At 36.2% G+C, this 23,711-nt stretch overlaps 1 protein-coding gene across 1 annotated transcript in view; it reads right to left on the bottom strand.

The window, feature by feature from the left end:
- ASCC3 (activating signal cointegrator 1 complex subunit 3) overlaps positions 1-23,711 on the bottom strand; it is a 333,322-nt gene that overhangs the window by 98,660 nt on the left and 210,951 nt on the right. The window contains exons 24-30 of the mRNA XM_082633455.1: positions 22,967-23,135; positions 19,204-19,424; positions 17,763-17,848; positions 13,187-13,353; positions 12,929-13,074; positions 12,684-12,804; positions 10,327-10,469 (exon numbers count right to left, since the gene is read on the bottom strand). Of these exons, the coding sequence (XP_082489581.1) occupies positions 10,327-10,469; positions 12,684-12,804; positions 12,929-13,074; positions 13,187-13,353; positions 17,763-17,848; positions 19,204-19,424; positions 22,967-23,135 (1,053 nt within the window). The remainder of the gene's footprint in view (positions 1-10,326; positions 10,470-12,683; positions 12,805-12,928; positions 13,075-13,186; positions 13,354-17,762; positions 17,849-19,203; positions 19,425-22,966; positions 23,136-23,711) is intronic.

Raw genomic sequence — 23,711 nt, 5'->3', positions numbered from 1 at the left:
TACTGTGCGGGACGGTAAAAGAACATTACTCTGAGACAGCCACTCTGGTTTTGAGCTCCAACGCTCCACTTACTTGCCTTGTGCTATTGGGCAAGTCACTTAATTCTTCTAAGTTTCAGTTTCTGCATCTGTAAAATTGGGATAACAGGAACAACCCTCCCAGAGTTCATGATTAAATGGGATAAGTCTTTAGTGAACTATAAAGTACTTGATAAATATAGCAATTATTACTAAGCATAATAAGAGCATTGCCTCTTTAGTCAATAGGACATATATGATATCAACTAAGACAAAATAAAAAAGAACAGTCTATCTTGAAGCTGCTCTTAATTACACAAATATTCCATGAGACCCAACTCAGTTCAATGTCCAATGTTCAGCAAATCTGTAGATAATGTCTGTTTTGACACTTAATATTCTGAGCCTAATAGTTTTCTTTATTGGGTAGTCATTAAGAGGTTTGAAGCTTGATCAAAATAGAAAGCACTTGGGGTGGGAGTTGTGTATCATGAGCTAAATCTATTTTAGTTTGATAAAACAGATTGTTCAAGTTGAAAATGTGGTTACCCTACATTAAACTCAACTTAATTTCTGATTTTTAACAATCTCCAAGTCCATTTTCAAAGCCTGGTACTAACTTCTTACCTACAAGAAGAGGTCAATATATATATGTTGAATGAAAAAGCAAATGAATCAAAGAAAGCTATAGTAAAATGTCAGTAGTAGAAATTCCACCAAATCTGAACTTGTGATCAATTTGTGTAAATCTAGGCTATAGCTCATCTTTGTACGTCTATAAAGGTTTTACTTGTAATGAGGTTGGGTGAGTTATGTTTAGCTTAAAATGAAAAAATTTTCAAGCATCAAAAAATCCCTTCAGTATTAAGCACGTGGAAATAACACCAATTCTACTTTTCATGAACGTGCTCCTCCTGTGCACCTATGCTACAGTTTTTCATTAATTCACTTCGAAGCATTGTGTAAATTTATAATTAGCACATTTCCTTAATTATATTCAGTGTCATCTGTGTGAGTCTTCTAACCAATTAATTTGAATTAACAAGGTTTAACAATACTATGTTCCAAGGAATTCTTATCTTCCATACTCCTCTGATTTTCATGTTATCCACATCTGGATTCTTTTCGTATTGTGCTTCAGTCAGAAAGCTATCCCCTTTCCTGCTTCAGATTATTTCCCAGCATCTACCTTCTGGTGGTACCGCAGACTTTAGAACACAACTCAAACATTGTGGTCCAGGACCTTCAGGGCAAAAAGGCTTGTAGGACTCTGTTTAATTCATTCCTACTTGTAAGGATAAGGGGGAAAAAAAAAAGCTAGTTGTCTTTGATGTGCTTTTCTTTTAACTACCTGAACCTTATTTAACAGTGTGGAAGAAGAAAGGGTTAGCCCTGAGGCTAATTGGACAGACACACAGAGGAGTTGAGGAGGAGAATATAAGTAAGACTGAAGAATAAAGTCTAATCTTCAGCCAGGGTTCTGCTTTCCCATCCCAGATATGCATCTCATGCAAGGTGTGAGTGATGAAATAAGCACAGTATTCTGAGCTTTCAATCAGTAAACCCGCTCAGAAGTAAGGGTGTTCCCTCTGCTCTTTTATCTTTCCAAGCAGGTTGGCAACTATCCAGATACCAGCACCATTCACCCTTGCACGTCAAACCAGACTGCAGAGTATTTGGCAGAAGCCAACGAACCACACTTGTTAGGCACTAAATTATAACAAATTAAATTACATAGAAAGGCTTCTAGAAGGAGTTGTATATGCTATTTGCCTCCATTTCCTTCCCCTCCCACCCATTTATTCCTCAACTCCTTCCAAACTGGCTTATGTTCACAACATGTCACTGACCCTACTTGCCAAGTTCGTCCAAGATGTCCAAGTGCTAAATCCCACAGGTGTTTCTCTGCTCTCATCTCACTCAGCTCCCATTAACATCTGATGTAGTCAAGCACTCCTTCCTTCACGAACCCTTCCTGTCTACAGTGTTCTAGGACACTGTGTTTCCTCACTGGCACTGCTTTCTCAGGGTTCATTGCCAGCTCATTTTCTACCTAAGCTCACAATGAGAGAGTCCCTCAGGCCTGCCTTCTGATCTCCACACTCCTTATCTGAGGGTCTCAGGTGCTCACCTGGGTTTAAAGGCTGCTTCTATGCAGATGCTCCCAAGTTCATATATCTCACATTCTCTGTGGGTTTTACAGACTTCCTACATTTAACTGCCTTGAGATCTCCATTTAAGTCTTGGAGATACAAATTAACATGTCCAAAATATAACATTCTTTTCTTTTTTCTTTTCTGTTTTTTTTTTTTTTTTTTTTAAGCTCAGATCTGTCTTCTCCGTCTTTCTCTCTCCATCCTAAATCTGTCTCCTCCTTCCTCTCTATCCTACAGTCTCGGCTCTCCCCATTTCAATAAATGACACTATTATTTACTCAGATGTTTAGGGTTAATAACTGGGGCACCATTCTTGATTCTTTTCAGTTCTTGAATCTCCATTTCTCATCTATTAGAAAGTCCTATTGCATCTAGCCCCCAATATATTTTTTCATTCCCACTGTTACCACTCTAGGTGGCCCCTAGGTCACCACCATCGTTAATTCCATGCTTACTTCTACTTCAATCCATTTTCCACTAAGCAGCAAAAGTGATCTTAAAATGTAAATTGGGGTATGTAATTTGTTTAGCTTAAAACCCTTTAATGCCCTGGAACACTCCTCCCTCAGATATCTGCTTAGTTTGCTTCCTCGCTTCCTTCAGTTCTTTGTTCAAAGGTACCTTCATCAGGGAGGCCTTCTCAACTTGTATTAATGTACAACATTCCACTACCATCTCTGGCATTCCCTGTTCCCTTTAACTTGCTTATTTTTTCCCCCACATGAATTATTACAACTTGACATAGTTGCTTATTAGTTATCACTCCCACTAGAATGTTAATTCCATAGGGCAGGAACTTTACCTGACACACAGAAGGAGCTCAATAAATCTTGGTCTAATAAATGAAAAAATGACTGTCTTCCCACAGTACTTAGAATAAAAATCCAAGCTCCTTAACCATGGGGCTATGGCCTTGCATGAGCTGGCTCCTGCCTGTCTCTCAAATGTAACTTGTACCACCCTCCTCCTGCTTATGCGGCTCCAGCTGGACTGATCTTCTCCCTGTTCCTTTAACATGCTCTCCCTTCACCTGAAACGCTGTTATCTTCTCTGTGTAACCAGCTTGTTCTTATGCTTTGGTGCTCAGCTTAAATGTCATCTCTTTAGAGAAGTCTTCTCTGACTAATCTATTTAAAGAAGCCTCCCATTCCCCTATTCTATTTCATTTCTTATTGGTTTCTTCCATACAATTTTCATAATTTGATATCAACTTATTTATTTAATCATGCATATATTTTTAAATTTCTATTTTCTTCACTTAAGCTCTTTGAGATTTGGGATCAGTAAGGCTAACACAAAGTACTTGGTAAGTTGTAGACATTCAATAAATATATGTTAAATAAACGAATACTTTACAAATTCTCTTAAGAGCTACCTATTGATTGAAGTTAGAGGATTATTTAACGGATATTTTTGAGCCGGGGGAGAAAGAATTCCTGACTATGTAATACCAGGTAACCTTGCAGCTGAAGCCACTGATCATGAACTGGATGTTATCTGAGCTATCTAGCTATATATGTGAGTGCTCCTAGCAGCACTCATCATTATTAGAAATAAGAGGAGCTGATGGAAGAATATCATGAAAGGTGATCCATGAACCCTCCATGTGTGTGCCTATTCCTGCCATACTATCCCTACTTCAACCTATGTACCTAGGCCCCATGGGTATTTCTTATGTCAAATTGACTGAGGGGGAAAAAATTCCAAATTCCAAATGGCTTTGAACAAGATTGTGGCACCATAAGAAGTACACTGATGTGGTATTATGGTCCTTTCACGGATGACTCTAAGGAAAGGAGTAAAAGTTGAGTGTTATGTATTTCCTTGTCACTTTCCTACAAAGTAGACATGATGTAAATTGATGATCCATCCTTTGCTCTGTAGTTACTGGATTAGCCAAATGGTCAGGAGCTTGGCAAGAGTGCTATTGGAAGACAAGTGGCAAGAAAGGCATAAGTTTTATGTAGATGAACTTTTAGAATGGTGCTAGAATAAACAGCTACCTATATCCCATGAAGATGTTTACCAAAAAGTTAACAGCAGTGTGGAAAATGCTGTTAACAGCCAAGTGGGCATCTGAGGGTACCCAGCAGCTTCCCTTCCAGGCCCCAGGTCTTTGTGCAATGGTTTCATGTACTAAGTGGCTCCATGGTGGAAGAGATGAAACTCTGCCTGGGCTAAACATGGACTTCTACTTCCTCAGGCCGACCCACTACTGCCACGGCTCAGTGCCCCATATGCCACCAACACAGACAACCCTGGGACCATTATAAGTACCTTCGCCATGGGAACAGACAGCTATCTGGTGGTAAGGGAATTATACTGGACCCTTTCTATCACAGAGGGGACATCTATTTGAGATGATGTCTAGAATGGATGCTACAGATTTTGATTCTCCTATCCTGCCCATCATGCCCTGCCAGTGGCTTCAATGGTAGGATTACTGAATGCTTTATACATCTTCATGATATCCTGTATGATAATGTTTCTGACTGAAGAGCTCATATCATAGAGAAAGATTAAGACAATGGACGCCATGGGATCCACTGTTCCTATTATGTCTCTCATTACCCAGAAAGAGCACGTTTTATAGATTAATGACTCAGAGTGGCAGCTGAGAGACATTACTTTGGCAAGGTTGGGGTGCTATTTTGTAGGATAAGGTGTATGCTCTGAACTAAGCAATCATTAAATGATACTACTTCTCTCACTGCCAGAACATACAGTTCCAGGAACCAAGTAGTCAGTGTGTGCCGATGTCTTCTGCAAACATAGCTAATAAACCACTTGGAAATTTTTTGTTTCCTTTCCCTATACCTCTAGCTCTTCTAGTTTACAGACTTAATATCCAAGGGATGTAACAATTTACTTGGAAGCTGAAACAGCCACAGGGCCATTTGAGGCCCTTAAGTTACAGGGTGAGCAAGCAAAATATGGTCCTGGTGTAGTTTAGGTGACTGACCCTGATGGAAAAATTGGGCTACTGCTATACAATAAGGAGAGGGAAAACCCTGAATGGACCTCAGAGAAATCTTCTCACATTTGGAAAATAAATCAAAGTTCTAAAAAACCCTATATACTAAGCATATATGAACATCCAATTTCCAGTGTCTCAGTAATGTAGGTTTTGGTAACTCGACTGGATAAATAATCGTAATTAGCTTAGGGGCTGGTTGAAGAAGTGTACAGGTGATGGATAGCAGAGAAAATAAATCACAAATATCTTTTTAGCTCCCCAATCAGTTGCAGAAACAAATACTGTGGTCTCTACCCTTTCTATCTCATATATGTACTAACATATTTTATTTATTTCTTTCTTTATTTTAAAATTTATTTATTTTATTTTTTTGGCTGCATTGGGTCTTCATTGCTCTGCGTGGGCTTTCTCTAGTTGTGGCAAGCGGGGGCTACTCTTTGTTGCGGTGCACGGACTTCTCATTGTAGTGGCTTCTCTTGTTGCGGAGCACGGGCTCTAGGCGCGTGGGCTTCAGTAGTTGTGGCACGTGGGCTCAGTAGTTGTGGCTCACGGGCTCTAGAGCACAGGCTCAGTGGTTGTGGCACATGGGCTTAGCTGCTCCGTGGCATGTGGGATCTTCCCGGACCAGGGCTCAAACCCGTGTCCCCTGCATTGGCAGGCAGATTCTTAACCACTGTGCCATCAGTGAAGCCCTGCACTAACATATTTTAACTAACAATATGTTACATATTTTAACTAATTTCATTTCTCTTTCCTCTCCCTATCCTCTACTGTTGAATATAGCATGTGTTAATTGTGGGTAACTTTATCACTTAGTCCATTGGCTAGAGAATATTGAGAGAGGATTGCCAAAGAACCAGAGGGTGACTGGATATCATCAAGAGATCTAGGATTAATGGATTTAATGATGAAATTTTCAGTTGCCCCCCTTGGGGAGGGATGAGTGGATTTTGGTTATATGAGGCAGAATTGCATTGTTAGAAGAAATTTGTTTTTTTAAGTGTAGGTTTGGAGAGACTGTGTATCAATGAGTTTGGACAAATAATAGACTATAGTGAACCTTTACTGCTTGTACCTACACTGTTTTTAGACAGCCAGTATCTGAAAATCCCTCAGTAGAGGCCAAAGTGAAGAAGATATTCCCTATTCCTGCTGCATGCTAGAGATTGAAGTTCAGGCATTCAGATGTTTCTGTCTTGAAACTGAAGCTTGAGAGAGTGAGGCAAAAGCCCAAGAATGGTTTGAGGTTAATGGTGGAAGTGGTGGCTGTCCAACTGAGAATTCAAGAGACAGGGCAGCACATGCCCACAAACTTTTGAAATCAGCGCAAGAAGTCTTCATAATGGCAAATATGAAAGGGTGTTACTTTTGGGGTTTTCTCATTCTGCAGTATGATTTCATATCAGTGATCCACCTGAAGAGGATCTGCTTCCTAATACTTTACTTTAGGTAAAGTAAAGAGACTTTACTGGGTTAAAAAGTTAGATGGACAACTCCTTTTCTCTTTGCTGAGAAACAAAATACAACACATATATTCTCTCTTGGTCACATTCTCTTTCTCTAACCTCTTCAGATTTGCCCTAGCTTTCTTTCCTCCCCCACTGAACCTCTCTCCTCCCACCTCCACATCGAGGGACACTTTCTGACTTCACACCATTCAGTTTCAGAATGACTTTGATGCTGCCCTCTTCCACAAGCACCCTGCTTCACAGCTGCCAGGATAACTGCTCCCGTGTTTACTCTGCCTCCTTGAATGCTCAAGTTGTCAACACTAGAGTCCTAACCAGAGTACTCATGACCTACCACAGAACACCAACCTGACACTGTCCAAGGAGCAGCAATAGGAATCGTCACTAAGTGTCTAGCCCCGGATATTACAGAAGATAACTCTTACAAAATTAAAGTGTTAAAAAGTCCTCCTAATTTAATTATTTAGGGGATTCAACAACGCACGGAAACACCTGCTTTATAGGAAGTTTTGGTATAATCAGAATGAATTTGCATAATAATTGGTTATAAACCCTCAGAAATTTTGATTTTAAAGGTGATTGCTTTTAGAGGCAGGAATAAAAACAAAGCCTGGGTTGTCTCATTCTTGAGATGGGCTTAGTGACACAAAATGTGCAGAAATGACAATTTCTAGCTGTCTATCTTAGCAATGAAAGTCTATGAAACAGCAGAAACCATGCAAGTAAATTCTATGGTTTCTAATGAGCCTTGGTGATAGATTTTTGGGTTAAATAAAAACAAAACAAAACAACACAGAGAGGTAGTTCCATATAATGGCTGAGCTGTCCAGAATTCCTTAGGTCTCATACCTTAAAATAAAAAAATAAAGAATAGTAGAGTTGTACTATAGTTGGGGAGAGCACATGAGGTTCACATTTGAGGTTCATGTGAGTCACATATGTGCTAAAGGCACAGCTCTTATATATATGAGCAAACATCCCAAAATGGATTCAATAAGTAGGTACCTTGCACCTTGACTTCTAAGAAAAGTCTCCATTAGGAACACTGTTAGGGATAAGACACAAGAAGAAAACAAAAACAAAAACAAAAAACAAAACTAAGCCTAGATAGATGCTGCACATAAACTAAACTGTCAATATTCCATACAACTATTTTTCAGCATTTGCCTTCTAAGTCAAGACATTGTTTAGACAAAACAGGGTGATTATTTGGGCACAATAATTAAATAACACATGACAAGGAACTTTTGACAAAATTATTTTGATTTTAAATGATCTTGAATTATACACCTTGTATATGCCTACAAGTCACAGTAAGGAAGTAATGATGAAACTTAAAAGACAAAATGATAAATTTCACTCTACTTCATGGAGTCACGTGACACCTTTTATATGAAGCTAATTTTGGGGTCATCTGTGGTCCTATGCAAGAACACTTTGAAATATTTACTATTATTAGTTAACTAATATTAGTTAATGTATGACCATAATATACATGGTACCATCCAACAGGGGTACTAACCCTAAATGAGTCGTGAGATGTGGAAGGGGAGAAATAAGTGACTGTTGACACTGACACTAGCGGGCCAGGACCAGCATGTTTACTGTTCTTCAGGCTGCGTGAGATGAGAAAGGGGAGATGTGCAGGGAGAAGGAGGACAATGCAACAGTTTTTTTTTTTTTTTTTTTTTGCTGTACGCGGGCCTCTCACTGTTGTGGCCTCTCCCGTTGCGGAGCACAGGCTCCGGATGCGCAGGCCCAGCGGCCATGGCTCACGGGCCCAGCCGCTCCGCGGCATATGGGATCCTCCCAGACCGGGGCACGAACCCGTATCCCCTGCATCGGCAGGCGGACTCTCAACCACTGCGCCACCAGGGAGGCCCCAATGCAACAGTTTTATTACCGATATCAACTATTTTTTCATCATAACTCCAACTAGGAACATATTTTTAAAAACTGGAAAAGTATTAGAAAAGAAAAATCACTGTCTACAAATCTATGGAGGGAAGGAGGTATACCTACGTTTAGAAGTATTAGAAGGAATCACAAAGCCCATATAAACAGACTGTATCACATAAAATGCAAAAACTGCTATTCAAAAAAACAACTAAGATAAATGACATTCAGTGAACTACCAAAATTTACTAATAAAGTAGATGAAAGATTAATACGTATATATAATCAATACATATACATGGAAAAAAGTGACATCACAAGGCATACCTCATTTTATTGTGTTTTGCAGATATTGTGTTTTTTTTTACAAATTGAAGGTTTCTGGCAACTCTACATTGAGCAAGTCTATGAACACCATTTTTTCAACAACATTTGCTCACTTCATGTCTCTGTGTCACGTTTTGGAAGTTCTCTCAATGTTTCAAACTTTTTCACCATTATTATATTTGTTACAATGAGCTGTGATCAGTGATCTTTGATGTCACTACTACGACTACCGAAGGCTCAAATGATGGTTAGCGTTTTTTAGCAATACAGTCTTTTTACATTAAGGTATGTACATTCTTTTAAGACATAATGCTATTGCACACTTAACTGACTATAGTATAGTGCAAATATAACTTTTGTTATGATCTAGGAGACCAAAAATTTCGTGTGATTTGCTTTATTGCAAGGTTTGCTTTATTGCAATGGTTTGGAACCCAATCTACAATATCTCCAAGGTAAGCTTGTATAGTTTTAGGGGAGTGTGTGTGTGTGTGTGTGTGTGTGTGTGTGGTATTTTAATTTGGTAAGGCTCCCACACAAATCTGTAAGAAAAACTGCTGTACTCCAACAGATAAAAGCCCAAAGGAATGAAGGGACAAAAAAGAAAAATATTAAACAAATATATATTAAAAAAATGTTCAACCACAAAAAAATTAAGGCACACATAAACACTAAAGCAACAAGAAACATTTTATGTATAACAATAAATTACGACAAATGAGGATGTAGTGAAACTGTTACTCTCATATACTGCTGCCAATTCATACATCAAAAGTGATAACCACAATTACTATTGCCCTTTTGGAAAGTAATTATCAGTGTATATGAAAAGCTATAAGAATGTCCACATTATCTGACCTATTGATTTTAAATTTAGAACTTTATACTGAGGAAATAATTCTAACAAAGAAAAACCTATAATAATAAAGATGCATAATTATTTAATTATAGGAGAAAAATACAATGGAATAGCCACATAATAGAATATTATTATGTAGACATAAAAGAATTTAATAACGGTTATTACTTAGTTAAAGGATAACAATAGGTTTTTAATTTTCACATACTTATCAGTGTTTTCTAAATTTTCAAAAATGGTCATGTTATATAGTTTATAAAAAGTTAATTTTCCAAAATTGATTATAAATTCCATGAGGGCAGTGAACACTCAAATATTAGAGAAATCTTAGCTGAATATTAAAATATGCATAGGTGATGATGTTAAAGGGAAAAATACAGGAATAAATGTGATGTAAAAAATATTTAGTGGAAAAATACTGGAAGAAAATCCATCAAAATATTAATAGTTTTAAGGTGGCAGTATTTATGCATTTTCTCTATCTTTTCCCCAAATTTCTGTAATGTTATACGAAACTTTTAATGTAGATTAAAACTAAACATAATTATATGCATAATTTCCATTATACTACAATACAAACTAATTTGACATGTATAAGAAGTAGAAATAAAATATGTTGCTTACCTCTCTTTCATCCATATTTAACCACTGCTTTGGATCTTCTTCAGTAGCCAGAAAGGCTATCAATTCCAAAGCAGTAAGACGGGTTTGACGTCTTGATGAGACAAATATCAGAACAGGTTTGGCTGGAGAATGGCTTCTAATTGCTGTTGAAAAGTTATGGAAAATACAATGGTAAGCCACTTATATCAGAATCCGAATTTCATCAGGACATCAAATGGACACATGAAAACTAATGGTGTAAATGATTTAACTGAATTCATGATTTGGTCATGAAGTATAGCATTATTTGAGCTACTACCTGGATCTGACAGCATATTGGAGAAATGATAGGAAAGGAAAGGTAGCTGGCTGTGCTTAGGGGAGTATTCTGCCTAGGACAGGGAAGACTGAACTATCTCGACTCCCGGTTCTGTTCTGAACTGCCAAGGAAGGAAACTTAAAAGCCGAGACGCTCCATTAATAGCTGTATATGGATACTAAATCTTAGGTGGGGTTTTCTATTTCTGAGTTGTGCTTCTGTTTGCCTGAGCAGTGATATTCCACAGTTAATTGGTCCTGGGGTCTGGAGAGAGAGTCAAGTCCTGGGGCGGGTGGTGAAGAAAAGCCACAAAAAATTCCTTTTATTTTTGTCCTGTTGCCAGTAGATAGAAAAATTTAGAGAGTTTGTATCAATAAATTAGTCAGAAATAAGTCAGAGGAATGTTTTCCTTCTGTTTTTTCTGAAAACATATGCGTAAGATTTCAAGAGGGAAGATAAGAGAATGTAGAAGAGAGGTGAAAAGAATACCACGCTTGAATCTATATCTGAGTGACGAAACATAGGGAGTAGACACACAGAAGATGAGTAGTTTGAAAACTGGGTAATAAGACTGAAAATATTACTTAAAGAGCCACATAAATCATTTGACCTAATTGGAGTTGAGGTTTCTTTGCTATGCATAGGCTCCAAAATGCTGATAAGATGGCACAAGTAGAATTTATACTTATGTGTACACAGGTCTCTTAAAACAGAGTTATTAAAAACTTTTATTTTACATAAAAAGTTCAACCTCCTTGTAATTTCTTGTTTGAAATGTGAGCTGTAGAATTTCTTTTTTATGGGCTAAAGAACAAGGTTCATAAATGGAAATGTTGACAGGACTTTGACTATATTTATACCCTAAGAGTGAGAAATAAAGCTATCACAAAATCATAAATCTAAACTGAAAGAAATATAGTGATCTACTACAGGTATAATAAATAGTTTACAAGGACAGCTACTGTACTTATGCCATATCTAGAGAAGTGCAGGTATAGGTTATTTACTATTGATTTATATAACACAAAATGCTTCATTTCAATCACTGGTTTGCAATCAGCCATTCCTTAGATAAATATAAGCAATCTACAATACATACTATGAAAAATGAACACACTCACAGTTTATCAGAATTTACAGAATGCAAATGGTAATGCTTTGATAAATCATATTAGAGATACAACGTTTAAAATACACATATTAGTACAATATTGGTATCATTTGTACACATAACCATGAATGAATTTGCCTCTTTTTTAAACCTCAACATTTAATGGATTTTTGCTGCTGCAAGAACAGGTGTGGCTGAACAGCTCACGACAGATTTATTGTTCATTAGTGATTTTGTACAATGCTTCTGTGGAGGTGTAAATAATCTGAACTGCCAAGATTGGTCTCTAGTTCACAATCAATGCTTTGCTTCTGTCATAAGGCTAATTACAGCAGCTAAAAAGTCACCTCACAACTGTCACCTCACAATCAACAGCGGTTCACGTTAGAGAATTTATTTTGGAGGTTATTTTTAATTGATATAATAAATATTCCTTATGCAGCCTAAACATGAAAACATGTTTTAGTAAGATAGGAGTGTTACTCTCAAATCTTTCTTGCTTGCCTAATTTGTAAGAAAGGGAAAAACAAAAAAAAACAAAACAAAACATATAAACAGATGCATTGCCAAAAAAAGTACTGAAATTTTAAAGATGATTTCTGATAAAAATCAGTATTATGTGAGTTTTTAAAACTTGTACCCTCTATTTATCATTTACTCAAGCTACTACCATGGTACCTTAATATGTTATTTTTAAGACTAATTTGATTATTTTTAAAAGTTACATACATTTATTCTACTATAAAGACATTATCACTTATGAAATCTAATTGTCAATAGTTAATTCAACATATATTTATACTCCTTAACAGTTAAGGTAAATAGGTTTAGATATTTGTAGAAGTTGGAACAGTACCACCCTTTCAAAGAAACCCACATCATTTAGAATGCATTTAAAGGCTACCATACAAAATGGTTGGTATTTCATTCCAAGAATCTGAAGCTTACCCTGAAATGTAGGCTTATTCATACTAGCCATACGAGGACAGTAATGTTGACCTGGGAAACCATGAATGTGAACTTCCAGTGGAACTGGACGCACTGATGGTCGGAAGTTGAACAAGCCCATCTAGAGTAAAAATGAGAGAGAAACCTTTCCAGTTTTTATACTTTAGTTTATAGTGTTATAGCACCTCCTTAATATGGCCTTGAGCCATACTATTAAATGCCTGATTTATCAGTCTTCCACATACCTGACGAATGTTGAGCCAGTCAGCAAGGTCTCTGGCGTTAGCCAATGCGGTAGATAGTCCAACTATTCTAACAGGCTTTTCTGTGTGGGATGAGATGAAATTCGTTCGAGATACGATGACTTCTAGAACAGGGCCTCTTTCCTCCCCTAAGAAATAGGAATAATGTATGTTAATCATTTAACACAAGTCCTGATGCTGGCTGCTGCAAGTATGAAGAGTCGAAGTTTGTAAACTGGATTCAGATATAGTGGCACCCACCTAGCAGATGGATCTCATCTATGATGAGAATAGTGACTTGTTTTACATAGTTCCTATTCTGCCAGCTTCTGCTGATTCCATCCCACTTCTCTGGTGTGGTGACGATAACGTCAGCCTTGGCAATGGATTTCATATCAGGAGTTACATCCCCTGTTAGTTCAATAACTCTGGAGAAGAATAAAAATGATCCCTTTAATTTTTCAGGTAACACATGAGCTTGGAAAAGCAAAAATACGTCTTTCAAAATAAAATTTTATTATGCTTAAAACTACTTTATCTCCCTTTGATTTCTGAAATTTTCTGACTAGAGTCCAAAACAGATGTTTCTTAATAATTCTAAGATGATTTCCTTCCATAAAATGAAGAATGTACAAAAGCAAATCATTGAAATCTAACTTTTATGCAGACATGCAAGGGTATCGAACTTTGCTTTGATTATGTTTACAAAGTATCTGCCCTATGTGATTTTATAGAGTTGAACTCATACCTCCAACATATGTTGGAATAAACACCTTTCTAATGAGGGAAAGTGTTAACTTATTAAGACAAAAGGATACATTTGTTAAGAATATGATTATGTCTACCAAATATTTAGAGAAGAGCTAACACCTATCCTTCTCAAACTCTTCCAAAATATAGCAGAGGGAGGAATACTCCCAAACTCATTCTACGAGGCCACCATCACCCTGATACCAAAACCAGACAAAGATGTCACAAAACTACAGGCCAATATCACTGATGAACATAGATACAAAACTCCTCAACGAAATACTAGCAAACAGAATCCAACAGCATATTAGAAGGATCATACACCATGATCAAGTGGGATTTATCCCAGGAATGCAAGGATTCTTCAATATACGCAAATCAATCAATGTGAAACATTATATTAACAAATTGAAGAAGAAAAACCATGTGATCATCTCAATAGATGCAGAGAAAGCTTTCAACAAAATTCAACACCCATTTATGATGAAAACCCTCCAGAAAGTAGGCATAGAGGGAACTTACCTCAACATAATAAAGGCCATATATGACAAACCCACAGCCAACATCATTCTGAGCGGTGAAAAACTGAAACCATTTCCACTAAGATCAGGAACAAGACAAGGTTGTCCATTCTCACCACTATTATTCAACATAGTTTTGGAAGTTTTAGCCACAGCAATCAGAGAAGAAAAAGAAATAAAAGGAATCCAAATCGGAAAAGAAGAGTAAAGCTCTTACTGTTTGCAGATGACATGATACTACACATACAGAATCCTGAAGATGCTACCAGAAAACTACTAGAGCTAATCAAAGAATTTGGCAAAGTAGCAGGATACACAATTAATGGACAGAAATATCTTGCATTCCTATACACTAATGATGAAAAATCTGAAAGTGAAATTAAGAAAACATTCCCATTTACCATTGCAACAAAAAGAATAAAATATCTAGGAATAAAGCTACCTAAGGAGACAAAAGACCTGTATGCAAAAACTATAAGACAGTGATGAAAGAAATTAAAGATGATACAAATAGATGGAGAGATATACCATGTTCTTGGATTGGAAGAATCAACATTGTGAAAATGACTATACTACCCAAAGCAATCTCAGAGTCAATGCAATCCCTATCAAACTACCACTGGAATTTTTCACAGAACTAGAACAAAAAATTTCACAATTTGTATGGAAACACAAAAGACCCCAAAAAGCCAAAGCAATCTTGAGAATGAAAAACAGAGTTGGAGGAATCAGGCTCCCTGACTTTAGACTATACTACAAAGCTACAGTAATCAAGACAGTATGGTACTGGCACAAAAAGAGAAATATAGATCAATGGAACAGGATAGAAAGCCCAGAGATAAACCCACGCACATATGGTCACCTTATCTTTGATAAAGGAGGCAAGAGTATACAGTGGAGAAAAGACAGCCTCTTCAATAAGTGGTGCTGGGAAAACTGGAAAGCTACATGTAAAAGAATGAAATTAGAACACTCCCTAACACCATACACAAAAATAAACTCAAAATGGATTAAAGACCTAAATGTAAGGCCAGACACTATCAAACTCTTAGAGGAAAACAGAGGCAGAACACTCCATGACATAAATCACAGCAAGATCCTTTTTGACCCACCTCCTAGAGAAATGGAAATAAAAACAAAAATAAACAAATGGGACCTAATGAAACTTCAAAGCTTTTGCACAGCAAAGGAAACCATAAACAGGATGAAAAGACAACCCTCAGAATGGGAGAAAGTATTTACAAATGAAGCAACTGACAAAGGATTAATCTCCAAAGTTTATAAGCAGCTCATGCAGCTCAATATCAAAAAAACAAACAACCCAATCCAAAAATGGGCAGAAGACCTAAATAGACATTTCTCCAACAAACACATGAAAGAATGCTCAACATCATTAATCATTAGAGCCATGCAAATCAAAACTACAATAAGATATCATCTCACACCGGTCAGAATGGCCATCACCAAAAAATCTACAAACAATAAATGCTGGAGAGGGTGTGGAGAAAAGGGAACCCTCTTGCACTGTTGGTGGGAATGTAAATTGATAGAGCCACTATGGAGAACAGTGTGGAGGTTCCTTAAAAAACTAAAAATAGAACTACCATATGACCCAGCAATCCCACTACTGGGCATATGCCCTGAGAAAACCATAATTCAAAAAGATACATGTATCACAATGTTCATTGCAGCACTATTTACAATAGCCTGGATATGGAAGCAACCTAAGTGTCCATCCATAGATGAATGGATAAAGAAGATGTGGCACATATATGCAATGGAATATTACTCAGCCATAAAAAGAAACGAAATTGAGTTATTTGTAGTGAGGTGGATGGACCTAGAGTTTGTCATACAGAGTGAAGTAAGTCAGAAAGAGAAAAACAAATACCGTATGCTAACACATATATATGGAATTTAAGAAAAAAAAAAGGTCATGAAGAACCTAGGGGCAAGAGGGGAATAAAGTCGCAGACCTACTAGAGAATGGACTTGAGGATATGGGGAGGGGGAAGGGTAAGCTGTGACAAAGTGAGAGAGTGGCATGGACATATATACACTACCAAACGTAAAATAGATAGCTAGTGGCAAGCAGCCACATAGCACAGGGAGATCAGCTCGTTGCTTTGTGACCACCTAGAGGGGTGGGATAGGGAGGGTGGGTGGGAGGGAGATGCAAGAGGGAAGAGATATGGAGATATATGTATATGTATAACTGATTGACTTTGTTATAAAGCAGAAACTAACACACCACTGTAAAGCAATTATACTCCAATAAAGATGTTTGAAAAAAAAAAGAAGAATATGATTATGTGTGAGCTTCATTTCTTTTCTTAGGTTGAAATTTTATAGATATTATAGGCAAATTCAAACATATTAGGACAAAAACAAGATAACCTGGGGCAAATATGTGCCACCCCATTCTGAGAGTATCTCAGATTTAGAGTGAGAAAGACAGAAATCTGAAGACTAACTCCAAATTTTAGGAAATCATTAAGTCATTTTTATATGTGTTTTGATTTGAAAAACAGAAAAAGGTCAAGATTAGTTCCTCCAAGTATAGCATTCCTAAAGCTTTTACTTAGTTTTATTCATTTTTTTTACATTCTAGGTAATACATTCATATGGTTCAAAGAATATATAGTAAATAGTCTCTGTAACATGGATATTTTCCAGTCACCCAGTTCTCATTCTAAAACAACCACATATTTATATTCTTTACCATTTTTAAAAACAAAAGAGGGGTACTTAACTTAAAAACATTTTTTTAACTATCTCTGAAGATCATTTCTTCAGTATATAGAGTTCATTTTTGAGACAATACTTTTTTTTTTTTTTTTTTGCGGTACGCGGGCTTCTCATTGTTGTGGCCTCTCCCGTTGTGGAGCACAGGCTCCGGATGCGCAGGCTCAGTTGCCATGGCTCACGGTCCCAGCCGCCCCGCAGCATGTGGGATCTTCCCGGACTGGGGCATGAACCCGTGTCCCCTGCATTGGCAGGCGGACTCTCAACCTCTGCGCCACCAGGGAAGCCCATAGAGTTCATTTTTTAATAGAGTAATACAATATTTTGCATTGTGTGAATGTGCCATAATTTACTTAGTGATGCTCTATTGGTCACTCAGGTTAGAATGCAATCTTGCTATTAAAAACAGTACTATAATAAATAACCTTGTCAACAGTAAAATTTTTTTAAGTCATGTTCTTCAATGATTTTTAAATTTTTGGTAAATTATTTACATGCAAAATGCCTTCTAAGTGGTTTTTGGAAGTTACCCTGAAAGATATGAAAGAAGAATAAAGAGATGTATCTTATTTTTCTTTTGCTTTTGAATCTAGAAATTTTGAGAAAATTATCTTGCCAAATAAAAGTGAAAAGTGAAAGCCCTTAATTTACTTGCAATCTTAAAACAAATGAGAATATTGATAATATTTTAACCACCATACCTTTAAATAAAAAGACTATGAAAATCACTGTAAAAGCATTCAACAGTTTTATGCAAATCTTTTATTGGTTGATCCTTTTAGATTATTCAACGCATATCATCTGAAAAAGTAAGAACTTACTTTTTACCAAGTTTTTCTTCTATTCTAACTTTCCAATCATCCATTCTTTCACGTACTAGGGCTTTTAAGGGTGCAATATATACTGCCTAAAATGGGGGTGCAAAAAGATCTCATGAAAATAGTGACATCATTTTCAAATAAAGCTAAACTCGATAAAATTTATCAAAATATAACTGTCATTTAAAAAATGTATCTTTTAATAATGAAAGACTTAAAATTTTAAATTAACAGAAAGAAGTCATTAACTTAAACAACACTTATCCAAAGTAAGATATGAATACAGCACATCATAAAAATACTGACATAGAACATTTTAAGTATTTTTTTAAAAGCACCATTTGTATTTTCTTTAGGTAGTTTATAATGAAATTATCTTTTAACATAATGTGAAAAATTAAAAAAAACTATGAGATAATACATTACCTAGAGAAAATTAAGGTTCTACTGAAAATAAAAGTTTTTATGATCAAGAGTTACCTGAGTTATAATTCTTTCATGAAAAAAGTTACTAGTTTTGAAATTCTAAAGATAAATAATCTGGTTGTTTAAATTTTAATGCATATTTTATGGAAGACACCAATGCCAGTCATACATTTTAGGTGTTCTACCTTTTAAAAAGCAAAAATAAACAACCCCCCCTCCCGATCTTTAATAATCCAAACTTACATACAGATTATTCACTGAAAAAAATTCTTTCCTTTATAAAATGTTTCTAACTTAGAACAGAGCTCTACTGTTGTGTTAGTATGTCTCCTAATGAATCACTCGCCACATAATAAACTGAGGAGTAGGAAAATGTAAAGCTAAGTAGGGAAGAACAGCTACTAACTGGAAATCACTGAAAAAGTAAGTTAAAACATTTCTAAAATTATAAATGATGAGGAAAAAAATCACATAATTCTAATCACAACATATGAATTAGCTTTCTTGGAAAATAATGTTTCTAAAGTGAGAGTACGTCATATTTCAAGAAAGCTTAAAATCAACACTTATTTGACTTGCCACATTGTTTTACATTAATGATATCATGGACATTTGGAGAAATGGGGAATAAAAGCTGCCTCTGTATTTCCTTGTGTAATCAAGCTGTACATGTTAAAGTATTAGCATTTCCTTCATAGCCAAAGGATTTGATTATGATTAATGATTATGAATCATTATATTTCTTACAAATATGGCTATGAATTAGGTATCTTACAATGAGGAAAGGACATGTGAGCCCCAAAATGTACATTAGAAATCTAACTAAAGGACTCCAAAGTTTAATATAAATTTTCTTGTGGCCAGTTATTCTAATACTGATCTGGGCTCCCCTGGAAAATATACCAAGAGTGACAAATCTATTTATTGAGTCCTGCCAGTATGTTTAGAACTGGCTAGTTTACAGATTATAAACTATGCTTTCTAATTGAATGTAAGCATGTGATTGTTTCCAACTGACCTTTGAAGTAGGGTACTTGTTGAAGACTCTGAAAATGGCTAATTCAGCTGCAACAGTCTTTCCTGATCCAGTGGGTGCTCCAAGTAGGACATTACAGTCTGTGTGATACAGTGTATGAAATATTTGTGTCTGCACAGGGTTAAAGTGGCTAAAATTGTATAGTGCTTCATATGCTTCACATCCCAAAGCTGTGATTGGTAAAGGCTGAAGATCCAGTAATTCTGAAAAGATTCAACAGGTACATACAATAACTGGAAAATATGCACAATATTGAATACTGTCTCTTAGCAATAAATTATAATAATCCTTAATTCTTTAGAGGGAAAAAAGGATTAACAAATTCTTACATACTAGTTATCAATCTTTTTTTCCATTATGACATTTATAATATTGACATGTTGGAAACTTTTCTGGGGTAGCTACCTCTAAGACAGTGCTAATGATACATCTTTCTCTTCCAATCAGGAAAGTGATCTGAATGACAGGTAAATGAAAATATGCATGTTTTAGAAGAAAACTAAAACTATACCAATCTGTAGAAGAAGGAAAACCATTTGCAAACTTCAGTAGTAGAATGGTTACTAATAACAAGTTACTGTTCATCTGTTAGACAATGACAAAACAGAATGGTCGCATGAACTGCTGTTCTAGCCAACGCAAACTAATATGAACTTAAAATAATTCCAAGAAGAAACTTGGGTGGGAGTTTTAAATCATAGCATGACTGGGTAAATAAGAACTGTGCTGGGAAAACATTGAAAGAAACTAGATTTAATTGTAAATCATTAAGTAGACTAGAGGTCTAGGAGATTAGAAAATAAAAATGATTTCGAGAAATAAACTTATACCTAGATACCCTTGAACTTGATAGTCATTTCATTTTCGTATAATCCAGAAAGGTATCAGTTGGCTACTCCCAGGATTACTTCCTGGAAGATGACTCTACTCATTTGAAGTTTGAGTAAGAAGGGAAAAAAAATCAGTAAGGGGACATGGTGGCTTGTATCTTGAGTTAGATCTTCATCGTACAGTTTCAGATGGGAAAGTATGCAGAATTCTCTCCTCAGAAAATGTATTTAAAAGTAAAAAAGCTAATTAAAAATATTATCATTGCTCCACTGCTCTACTCTATTACACAGGTAATTGAGAACTGTATGTTTCTTATACCAGATTACAATATCCTATATTTTTTGCAGCACTGAAAATCAAGAACGGAGGAAGTCTTAACTTGCAATGCTAATCAAAGCATAGACATTTTCTTAATAAAGACTAAAAAAATAAATATTTTGGCATTTATTGATGATGCTAAATTAAGATGCTTTACTTCTGTGAAAGATGAAGATATTTTCCTGACTGATTTGAGCTCAGTGAGATGCCTATATGTATACTTGGAGCCAAACAGAACTAGCCATCACTGAGGTTACATCATGCATTCTTTAAAATTTAATTAATTAATTTATTTATGGCTGCATTGGGTTTTCATTGCTGTGCGTGGGCTTTCTCTAGTTGCGGCAAGCAGGGGCTACTCTTCATTGTGGTGTGCGGGCTTCTCACTGCAGTGGCTTCCCCTGTTGTGGAGCATGGGCTCTAGGCACGCAGGCTTCAGAAGTTGTGGCACGTGGGCTCAGCAGTTGTAGTTCGCAGGCTCTAGAGTGCAGGCTCAGTAGTTGTGGTACATGGGCTTAGTTGCTACGCGGCATGTGGGATCTTCCCGGACCAGGGCTCGAACCCGTGTCCCCTGCATTGGCAGGTGGATTTTCAACCACTGCGCCACCAGGGAAGTCCCACATCATGCATTTTAAATATCAACTGGTATGTCATGGTGGTACATTTATTTCCTTTAAAAATGTAGTCAGAAAATCAGCCAATTATATAAATAAGGTGACGTGTTTGGCCACTCAACAAAGAAGTGATTAAATGAGCATGAAAATATAACGTTAACACATGTTAAAATCAGGTACTTCAGCCAGAGAGACCCAGTAGTGATGTTGGTAGCATACGTTTTAAATGAAAGCACCAAACATTTTTATGTATTTTATTTTGAGGTTCCAGATATCACAAAGCATATTTGACAAAAGAAAACCAGAAAGGTCCTCTTCAATGAGTAGATTAGTAGATACTGCAATCATATTATTTTTCTAGGTTGACAATTTTTTAGTTTTGCTCTGTCAAGATATCAAAGTGGTATTAAGCTGTACTTTAAAGTATCTCTCTTTAAGATATGCTAAGATAATGAACAAAGTACAAAAATGACAAAGATTAGTCACATTAATGCCTACTTTACTTTCTCAAAAGATAACAAATAGGGCTTCCCTGGTTGTGCAGTGGTTGAGAGTCCACCTGCTGATGCAGGGGACACGGGTTCGTGCCCTGGTCCGGGAGGATCCCACATGCCACGGAGCGGCAGGGCCCGTGAGCTGTGGCCGCTGGGCCGGCGCGTCCGGAGCCTGTGCTCCACAACGGGAGAGGCCACAGCAGTGAGAGGCCCATGTACCGAAAAAAAAAAAAAAAAGATGTCAAATAATGTGTTCACTGAAAGCAGTAAAAACTACTATTTTTATTTTGAAAAAACAAAGAGTTTGTCTTCGTAAGACTTATTTGGAAAAGAGAAATTGACTTTCATTTTGCTATAAATTAAGGGTCTCTTGAAATCTTTACTCATCCATTATGAATTCTCAATGAGAAGAAATAAACTTAATATACTAATTAGTTAATAGATTAATGTCAAGATATTTTTGAAATAGAATATTTTATAGGCCACTTAAAAGTATCATTATAAATATTTATTCATGAAAATTTGCTTCTTTAACAAGTCAAAATAGAAAGGCACTCCATCATGTTATAAAAATTTAAAATTGGGCTTCCTTGGTGGCGCAGTGGTTGAGAGTCCGCCTGCCGATGCAGGGGACACGGGTTCGTTCCCCAGCCCCAGAGGACCCCACATGCCACGGAGCGGCTGGGCCTGTGAGCCACGGCCACTGAGCCTGCACGCCCGGAGTCTGTGCTCCGCAATGGGAGAGGCCACAGCAGTGAGAGACCCGCGTACCAAAAAAATAAAGAAAAAGAAAAAAATTTACAATGGATTTTTGTCAACTATCAAACACTGAAAACAATGAAAAACACTGTTACATGATACTGCAGATCATCGCATACCCTTTTATAATGTTAGTGTGGAAGAAAAGAACCAACATAAAGAGTATATGTTGTTTGTAAGACACAAACTGACTCGAAGTATACGTGAATCCATTCTGTAGTAATACCGTAACCTGACTCCTTAGTATTAGCACTTTTTGGTGTAGAAGCACACTATATGGAGGAAAAAACCCTACAGTTCACTTTAATTAAATTAACATACTAAAAGTAAGTTTAACAGTAATAAATGCAAGGAGAAAAGGATATCTCAAAAGTTTCACAGAGAGCACAGATAAAATGACAACACTTGCAATGAAAAAGGAAGGAGATGTGGAGAAATTATAATGTAAAAATAGAGATCAAGGCATAGTAATACAGAAACAGTGAGTCTCATGCTTGTTAAATTATAAAAATTGAACTAGTCTTAATGTTTTTGGATCTCAAATAAGAAAAAAATTAAGGCCTGCCATTTGATCTGATTTTGAAAAGTCCCTTTTCAAGCTGTATTGAGAAATAAGTTGGATTTTTATTCAGATTCAGGCAACTTTAAAGCATAGACACTTTTCAACATGAGCTAAAACAAAAATTTTGGAAAAATCAGTGATTCAAGTTATACTATTCCATATGTTACCTGTATGGGGAGGATGTCTCTCTGGTAGAATCAGATGTTGAAAGTTAATAATACATACAGCCTCAGCTCCTAACCATCGATCAGACACTGCTCGGATGTAATATTGAGAAGGCAAAGGCTCAAAAATAGGGATTGTAAACACCAGCAGTTGAGCTTCTTTACTAATGACCTAATGTGAAATAAAGTCTAAAATGAATATGGCTATTCTAGTAGCATAAAGGCTTTATTAGTCTCTTGTAAAAACAATCGTATCTATAGAAGTATGTACTAAAGACAAAAAAAAATCTTGGATTTCTAAATAGCTGAGATATTCAGATACTTCAGAAACTTGTAGGTGGTTCCCTTCTGAGGATACGTGATATTACAGAAGGAAAAACACTCAGTTTATATTATTGTGTATTGAGTGTATTATTATACACTCAGTTTATATTATTTACATATGCATATCATCATGTATTAACAGGTTATCAATTTGACTCATTATCAGAATTTTCCAAAATTCATTCATTCAAGTACTTTACTTCATTAATTTTTACCAAATTATTTACTTAATAGTTTTCTCTAAATTCTTTGACTACCATAAGTGGAATAACAGAACATTTGACATAAATAGAAGATAATCATGAACACAAATGCAATGAAAATAAAATATTGCTATATAATTCTATGGGTGTCCACTCAAGCTTAAAGCTAGCTTGCTTTCTCTTTGATAAAAAGAGAAATTAGGAATGAAGCATCACAGTTA

This window comes from Mesoplodon mirus (assembly GCF_964341445.2).
Source record: "Mesoplodon mirus genome assembly, chromosome: 10".
NCBI classification, from domain to species: Eukaryota; Metazoa; Chordata; class Mammalia; order Artiodactyla; family Ziphiidae; genus Mesoplodon; species Mesoplodon mirus.
This window is presented reverse-complemented; position numbering and strand designations above follow the sequence as displayed.